General features: G+C 40.9%; 1 protein-coding gene across 2 annotated transcripts; it reads right to left on the bottom strand.

Annotated features, from left to right (window-relative positions):
- Nucleotides 1-235: 235 nt before the first annotated feature.
- On the bottom strand, nucleotides 236-8,558 carry PCDH18 (protocadherin 18). 2 transcript variants are annotated; one of them, XM_026064384.1, is made up of 4 exons: nucleotides 6,054-8,558; nucleotides 5,024-5,112; nucleotides 4,704-4,867; nucleotides 236-1,255 (listed from the first exon to the last, which is right to left on the bottom strand). In XM_026064384.1, the coding sequence occupies exons 1-4, from the start codon at nucleotides 8,556-8,558 to the stop codon at nucleotides 558-560; spliced, it is 3,456 nt and encodes a 1,151-aa protein (XP_025920169.1). In that variant the 3' UTR covers nucleotides 236-557. The 2 variants fall into 2 exon arrangements, with proteins under 2 accessions (XP_025920169.1, XP_025920170.1); XM_026064385.1 differs by having other exon boundaries at nucleotides 5,024-5,109; nucleotides 6,054-8,537.
- Nucleotides 8,559-9,125: the final 567 nt, after the last annotated feature.

The raw sequence follows: 9,125 nt of genomic DNA, 5'->3' as shown, positions 1-9,125 counted from the left end.
AATGGGAAAATGACTCAACATCAAAATAAAAAGGACATTTTAGGCTTTTTAGGGAGTTGACGACTCTTTATTATAAGAATGAAACATTGCAACAAGGTGTTGGATCAGTTATTGAAATTAATGTTTGAATAATGTTTCAGTGGTTTGAATTTGTTTTTGTGACATTTGAAACTTAAAAGAAATAATACTGGAAAGCAATACCCTCTTTTTTGTTTTTTTTTTTACATGTGTGACAAGAATGTTGGATGTTTGACAAGGATGGTACCATCTATATACATTTAGGAAAACATGCCTGCTGTGGGTGTACAAAAATAAAATTTATTTGTTAAATTACACATAAATATAAGGTACAAATGTATTTTTAAAATACAGATAAAGATAATCACACTTGCATTGTGTACATATGAAAATACAGTATTTTAATATTCAACATACACAGACACATTTATGATAAATGCAACTAATTGGCAATGCCAGTTCTCTTCAGTCTGTTTTTTGTTTTTATTTTTTTTCCCTTTCAGTTTTCCATAAATATGGAAAATAGGTTTTTGAAACACCTAGTTCTGCCGGACATCTTGCAGCAGCTTGTTTATTTCTGCCACCAGCTCACTGGCATCCATGAGTTCATGTTTACCATCACTGAGGTGGTTGAGCACATTGTCAAAATCATCTTCTTCGTAATTCTCTGGGATTTCCTCCATGGCTGGCAGCCACTTAGAGGAAGGTTGTGCACCCGAGTGAGTCCCCAGAGTGGGCCCATTGTTGTTGGCAGGGTTTTGGAAATGTGTACTGGCTGCCCAGGCTGCCACCCCCTGTGGATAATTTACAGTCTTGGCTGGCAAATGTCCCTTCCTGCGCTCCAACGAGTTTGAGCGATCCATTTCGTTGCACTCTGTGTAGGCATCTAGCGAGGGAGGCAACAGGCGCTGGAAGACGCTGCTCATTTCAGAGAGGAGAGAAGAGGTACAGGTGTCCCCTGACTCCTCCTCACTCTGACGGTCTTTACCAAACGTTGAAAAACTCTTTTTCTTTTCACTGGCATCAGCAGGCTGTGAATCCTCCTCAAGGCCCTGATGTTGCTGTTGCTGCTGCAGCTGCTGCTGCTGCAGCTGCTGCTGCTGCTGCGGTGACTGAAATTCCTCCCCAGGAATAAACATGTTACGTCTGTAATCAGAAGAGGGTGAGGGCAGCGGCGGCATCCAGCACTGATCCGAGTGCCCCAGGACTCTGCATTCCTCTGTGCACAACCGCATTGCTGCAATGGAGAAAAGACCAGAGTAAACATTCCCCTTCTGTTATAGATATTGTTTATATTCACAGGGACTAAAGCACAAGGCTGACTAAGACTGAACTTCTCCGAAGATCAGAGATGATCAAATCTGGTGTTTGGATTCACTTTCTCTGTGCATGAAGATGGCAAATGCAAATGGCCTGGATCTAAATGTATTTTTGTTTCCCAGTGTTGTCAAAAAATAAGAATGTTAAATACACAAAATATAAGAAAGCAATATGATCTTTTAAATAAGGTAGAAGATAAACATATAAATCCTGGGGGAAAAATAGTATCAGTGACTTGAGCTCCAAAAAGAAGGTTTTCGGAAATGTCAAACTCTTTGCGTCATGTATATTTTGACCATAGGAAACTTTTTTCCTGATGCCCTATCAATCAATGGTTAGATTATGCCACACAGAATAGAGTTTTTTGCTTTCATCTCTTTATATTTTGTATATCTATGAAATGTCACTTTTAAAACTAAATGTTTGCAGCCATGTCCTCTAAGTTCTCCCAGTTTTCTCAACTGGCTCTGGATCCACTCAGCTTATCAAAAATTGCTTTTGCACTGGAGTAAGCAGAACTGAACAGAATATTTCAGCTTAGACTGTAGCAATGATTGATAAAGTGATACTCCAATACTGTCAGCATTATTTATCTCTGTACTTTACACAGCCTATCATRCTGTTTGGTTTTCTAATGCCATTTACATTCCTCTGGKTTTTTACTTTCTCTGTTTCTTACATGAGAGAGTATGAATTTCTTCAAGAACATAGGTTTAGGCTGCAGGCTGGATATTGCACCAGGTATTGCAAATGACCTGCTGATCAGTGAGCTTCAAGCAAAAAAGCAGCCTAGAAAATATCAGTGGTTGAAGTTTCAGTATAAGTGACTGCAATGCTTTAAAGTGCTTTGTTCCCATGTATGAAAAGCACACGTGCTATTTTACAGGAAATGCTGAAGAGTTAGAAAAGACAAAAGACAGAAGAAAGAAGAAGTTGATCTGCTGTGCTTGGACCAACTCTCAACTCATCCCAAGAGGCTAGGATTAGTCTTCTAATTAAGAAGACTCCTGTAAATTAATGGAGGACTTTCAATGGTCTAGCTTTGCATTAGTATTAAGGATTGTCTCATTTAAATTAATGTGAATTTTGCCAATGATGTTATCAGGATTCGTTTTGATATAAAATARTACTGACACTCCTGAACATAAGATCAAAAGACCATGAATAGTGGCACTGTCTGTCCTCGAATCAGTAATAAAAAATACAAACGCACAAGAGCAATTTTTTTTTGCAGAACTTAAAACTTAATGGTRAAGGTTAAAAGCGATAGAAATAAGTCTTTCAAGGACAGTTATTGAACTTTCTGACCATGTCCTTTTGGAAGTATTGAGGGACTGGCTCTGTTCCATTCTAGTTSCAGCTTAACAGGACTAATCGAAAGGACCTTCTCACAGTGTTTTGCCTCCGTGCAGACTGACAGTGCAGAAACATTTCAAAATGGAAACCAGGAAACTTCCATGAAAGTTTTCTTTTTCTTTTTACTTGTTTAGATTGCAGTGGGGGTTCAGATCAGTTTGTGCCTTATCTGAATGGGTTCAGTGCACTTATCGGATAGATTAATACCGTGCATAGCAGTAAATGGACATCTGTGTGAGATTAAAAGCACCTCTTGCTAGCTAAACTGAGTTCCACCTGCACTCAGCAGGAGTTTTCCTTCATTTGAATTAGATGAGAGTTAGGCTAAGGCTGGGCACTTTTGGAAATTCTACCCTTTGGTTTCAAATTTAGAGAGCTAATTGTAAGAGCTTAATGGGCGTTTCAGCTAACCAAGAGGGTAACCACTCCCTCTTCCTGGCAGCCCCAGCGCTGCCCACCGGGAAGGGGACAGCTATTCCCCRGCAGCTGCGGGGGACGGGTGCCAGTGCAAACACCATTGCACTTAAGTTCCCCTGGCAACGGAGAGTTAGAGCAGAGCCCTCCCTGCTTTGCTAACCACAGGAGAGAATGAGACGTGTCTCACGCTACATGGCAGAGCAATGAGTAGAAGGAATGGGGGGAGAAAAGGCTAAAAATTACATTAGAACTTCAGACTTCGGTTAAAGATTTTGAAAAAAGTAATAACTTTTGAAGGCCTTTGGTTTTAAAAACATTGGGTACTCAAAACTAGCCAGAGGAGACATCTGAATGCCTGGATAGGTGGTACAAGATGGCCTGGAGAAAACATACAAAGAAATTTTAAATGTTTAAATGTAAATGTGTGTAAGAAGAACAGATTTCACTTTTGGGGTTTACCCCTGCCGGGTGTAACAAGAAAATGGAGGATTACAGCATATTTCTGCATGTAACCCTCTCCCACCAAGGCCAAGTACAATCACCTCCGCTGGTATTTCCTGTGGCAACAGAGGGAAGGAGCTGCAAGGCTCCAGCCCGCTCTGGGCAGCGCATGGGATGGCACTGCGGGAAGGAGCATATTCTATACCATGCTACAAAGCAATATGCCCCTGTATCTGCAAAGGACTTTATAATTATTAATCAGTCTTGCTGTAGCCTTAAACTGGATGGAAATTATCTGGCCCTGTCAGTTATAGATAGAATTAAACCTGATTTGAAATGGGTTCAAAATCTAGGGTACAATCAGAGGTGGTATAATTATTAAAATCATTAGAAAATTCTCATATTTGTACCTAGCATGATTTCCCATCACTTCTTTTACTCAGCGTATAACTGGGCTTGAATTTAAAAATGGTACTTAATACACATGAATATGTACATGTGTGTATTTATTTATCTTCCTTTCACTCATCCTTTTCTAAGCTTTTCTCTTCTCTGTCCTCTACAGCTGAACCGCTTTTCTTAAGCTTTTTCTTCTAGGAATTAGGGTTGCAGGATTTAAAATCCAGCACATATTAAGATCTTTCCATTGCCATTCAAATTCATCTTTCAGTGGGAAAAAAGATGCATCTCTCTCTTCTCCCATCCATATTTTGAGACCACCTCCATAATCCATTTTTGAACTCTGGAAGTCCTACGGATCAAACCCATTATGGGAAATGTATCTCCCAAATTACAGTTCAGTGTATTTTTAACAAACCACAACTCTCTGGCTTTGCAAAAACATCCACCCAGTCATTAAAAATCTGAGGACATAGAGCAGATGATGCTTTTTGGGGAGATTTGGAGCCAGCTCATGATGATGTGAATAATTGCAGAAAATAGGTAGGCACTGCTCCAGGCAGATTTTCAATTGTCTCCGAGTCTTTATTTTACTAGATATGTGAAGGTTTCAGCTCAGTATATATATCATGAAGTGGAGGAAACACAAGACTTGAAAGCTAAAGAATTTTTGCTTTCTCAGTAGTAGCTTTATCAAGGTGACAGCCAGGCAGCACTGTAAATAAACTGTGCAGCTTCCATTGTGCTCTTACCTGCAGGAATTCTCCCATCTGTAAGGAAAAGGTCACTGAATCCTTCTCCAAGAAGTCTGTCGATTGGAGACTCTCTACCCAAATCATAATCACTGTCTCCAGCTTCACTGTCACCTCGGCCGCTGTCTTTCAAGCTGAACTTATCCATGTCTTGTAGGGCATACCTGTAAAGAGAATTGTGGTGAGGGATGAATTAAATTATCTCATGTACATTATATTCCACCTTGATTAAGAAATACATACCTGTATTTTCTGATATATATATATATATATACACACACACATACATACACATTTATCAGAATAGTCCAAATCCTTACCTGTAGCTTCTGGAATATTTGTTTCCTCGAAAACTTGGTCTTGGTTGATACTGGCCCTGGTGAAGCATCGAGAGAAGCTGAGAAACCTGCTAAAGAAAAGGTGAAAAGACTGATTCCTTGAAATAAAGGCTCAATTTCCTGGTGGTTTTACAACCACTATAGTAATTTAATTCTCAGGGTTTTTTTTTCCTTTAAAATTCAATTAAATCGGATTCCTGTACATAATGCAGTACAGCAAACTATTTTTCAGTATAGTGTCTGCCACAGAAAACATCTGAAGACATTTTGCAATGAGGAAATGCACTGCTCTTCATTAGCTGCTGAACTCACAGTAATTAATTCATTGACAAGTAAAACAAGTAATTGAACAGGGGTGGAGTTCTGTTTTGCTGTAATAGATTAAAAGTGACCCTTTGCCATTTCAGGATCCTAGAAACAAAATTTCATTAAACTACATGCAAAGAGTCACTGGGACACATCTCATTTAAGCTATTAAATAGAATTTGTAGTAAAAATTTAAATGGATGGTTTCAAAATTTAAGATACTGTGTGCATATATCAGATACACTATGATCATATAGTTAAACCGTGTTAGTGTTTAACTTTTTAGATTTCTTAATCCCCATTAATGAGAGAATTTCCTCTGTTCTCTCTACATATAGATACTCTGGCATGCTTTCTTAAACAGAGCTACACAGAGAGAAAGGGAAGGAAAGGAAGAAAGAAAGAGAAAGATTAGTAAACCAGAGTAGAATACTGCGTATCTTAAACTCCATTTTTTCAGCCTTACAGGGGAGAATGAAGGAATAATGCTATCAATAATAGATTTAATCCTGTTCCCTGTGGCAATGGATTCAGTTGACACTGGAGTAAAACTGTAATGCTGTGACATCTAAAGGGAAATCCATGATGCATTTCACTGGACAGAGATCTCATTGCCTCCTGCCCTCACAGCTTGCATGCAGAATACCCCACACTCCGCAGTGAGCGTACGAGTGGCCCAAGGTGCAAGGGGTGATGTGGACCTTACCTCCACAGCAGGAGTGGCATGGGTAAGTTCCAGCGAGAAATTCTCGGGCACGTGGTTTGAGGAGATTGTCACCAGGCTGTTGAGCGATTGGTGGCTGTGGTGGCTCTGCCGGCTGCTCATTTGTCCCCTTTCCAGGGTTGGAGAGGATGACGGAGAAGCTCTGTGGTGAGATCTGATGGGTAAAGTGCCATTAATGGTGGGCACCAACGTGATGTCCCCTTTGTGGATCTGTCTTGAAGGTCGTTTGGGGTGGTGCTGGTAGGTTGATTCTGCCACACGACAGTTGTAGGACCTGGTATCTTTTTTCTCTCGATTACATCTTGTAGCAAAGATAACCATAATGACCAACAACACGGCGCAGATTGATCCTAAGGATATAATTGTTATCATAGAGACATCCAGGAAGGGTTGGCTAACCAAAGTAGCTTCTGTGCTTGAAAATGAATAAACATACTCAAAAACTGTACATTTCAGAAGGGCTTTAGTACTAAGTTGAGGACTGCCTTTATCCTGGACTATCACAAAAAACTCCCATTGTTTTGCTGGAACTGATTCTACACTAACATTGATAGAGATGTCACAAGTTTTGGGATCCATCACAAAGATGTTGTTTTCATTGTCGGCTGCTATGGAGCAGCTGAGTTCAGAGTTCATACCAGAGTCTCTATCCGTAGCCCTTATTCTGGTGACAAGAAAACCAATTCCAGCGTCTTTYGGGATTGAGATTTCTGCTGTGCTGTTGCGTAGCACTGGGCCCACAATGACAGGAGCGTTGTCATTTTCGTCAATGATGGTTAGTACAACCGTGGTATTACTAACAAGTTGCTGACTCCCTCCATCCCTGGCTTGAACCATAAAGGCAATTTGATTTACTTCTTCATGATCAAAGGTTCTCAGGGCATAGATCGCCCCATTGGAGGGATCGATTGTCACGTAGGTGGTTATAGAACTTCCCAAAATATAGCTCTCCAAAATAGTGTAGGTCACCTGCCCATTGTCCCCTAGATCTGGGTCCATGGCTGTGACTGATGTGATGTATGCTCCCGGAGAGTTATTTTCTAAGATAACAACTTCATATCTGTTTGTCTGGAAGCGGGGCGGGTTGTCATTTTCATCACTGATTTGGACAGTAAAGTGTTTTACTGTGGAGAGACTTGGCATTCCCTTGTCCTCTGCTATTACAGTCAAGCTGTATTCAGATCTCTTTTCTCTATCTAGAGTGGCATTAGTCAAGATTAAATAATTATTTTCATAAGTCTTTTGAAGTTTAAAGTGGCCATGCCCATGGAGCTTGCAAACTATCTCTCCATTCACTCCAGAGTCCTTGTCCTGCACTCTGACTAGGGCAACAAAAGTGTCCAGGGGTGACCCTTCAGAAATGTAAGCGATCTCTTCTTTCTCTGGGGACATCAAGTTTAAGTTAATTTCAGGTCTGTTGTCATTCACATCCACAATTTTAATTATAATTTTGCAGTGAGCTGGAATGGAATTTGGCCCCAAATCTTGAGCCTGAGCATCAATTTCATAGGATTTGGTTGTTTCATAGTCCACTTGTTTCAGGAGGGTCAGATGTCCTTTTTCTAAGTCTATTTTAAAAGTCTCTATAATTTTGGAAGACACATGACTACTAAAAGAGTACACAACTTTACCATTAGCGCCCTCATCTGGATCAGTAGCATTGAGGTCTATGAGCAAAGTCCCAACTGGTGAATTTTCTAAGAGTTGAATTATATATGACTGCTGCTCAAAAACAGGGCTGTTGTCATTGGAATCAGAAATGCTTATTTTCAGGATGGATGAGCCAGACCTCTGAGGCACCCCTTTATCTGAGGCAGTGAGTTGGAGTTCGTAACTTGACTTCAACTCGCGGTCCAGTTCTCTAACCACAATGAGCTCTGCATACTTCGCCCCGTCAGTCCTCATTTTCACTTCAATACTAAAAAAATCATTTGCAGAAAGGGAGTAAGTGTGAAGGGAATTGTCCCCTACATCAGGATCAAAAGCACTGTCCAAAGGGATCCGGGTTCCTACAGCTGCACTCTCTGATATTTCAATAGGGATAAGAGCTCTGGAAAACTGGGGAGAGTTGTCATTAATATCCAGCACTTCAACTTCAACATGGAAAAGCTGCAGATGTTCAGTGGGCAGAGTGATCACATCAAACTCTATGGAGCAGTTTAAGTTTTTCTGGCAGAGTTGTTCCCGGTCAATTTTAGCTCCTATGCTGATCTCTCCATTATCTTCACGGACTACAAGCAAGGGCGAATTCCCCCTCTGCATGGCTCGAAAACGAACTGAGGAAGGGTTAGGCATCTTTAATAAAACATCAGCTACATCCTCTGATAGTCTTGCAATTACCGATCCAACTCTCTGCTCCTCATAAATCCTGTATTTCAAATTCTTGCCCAGCACAGCCTTATTGAAAGATACTATCATCAGTGCAAAAATGAATATAAAGTGCATTTTACTGCTGATTTGGTGCATTTGTAAGTTTTCGCAATTCATTACTCCAAGCAAGTTAAAAAGCAATTATTTCAGCTTCCTTCGGCACCTTAAAGCCAGCACACATTTGGTCCTTAAAAACTTGAAAATGTCTTTTATAATCAACCGAGTATTAATATCTTACTAGATCAGAAAACTTTTTTATACACACCGTGCCAGGACATCCAGGTACAATCTGTATGCAATCCAAGCTTTCTCATTAGATTCCCTGCTCCTCTTCCAGGATGCAATTTGTCACATCAGTGTTTTCCTCTTCAGCAGTTAGTATCCATTTATTGCCGGGTGCCAGCGGAATCTGCAGTGTATCTTTGCAGAGATCCTCTTCCCCTCTCCCTGCTCATCGGCAGACTAAACACCCTTGATTGCTGACTCCAGTCTAAAATCTGTGCAACTTCACTTCAACTCAGACAAAGCTTTTGCCCGGCATGTGTTGAATCCCTTCCAGCCAATCAGCCAGCCGCCCAAGCCAAGGACAGTGAAGTCACGGCGAAAAGCGCTGCCGGGGGGGCGGGGGGAGGCGGGGGGCAGCTCCTCCGCCAGCACTCACTTTCTGCGAGTGTGCCACAACAA

Source organism: Apteryx rowi, unplaced genomic scaffold (assembly GCF_003343035.1).
Source record: "Apteryx rowi isolate R43461 unplaced genomic scaffold, aptRow1 scaffold_215, whole genome shotgun sequence".
In the NCBI taxonomy this organism is placed as follows: Eukaryota; Metazoa; Chordata; class Aves; order Apterygiformes; family Apterygidae; genus Apteryx; species Apteryx rowi.
Note: the sequence above shows the minus strand (reverse complement) of the source record. Positions and strands in the feature narration are given on the sequence as shown.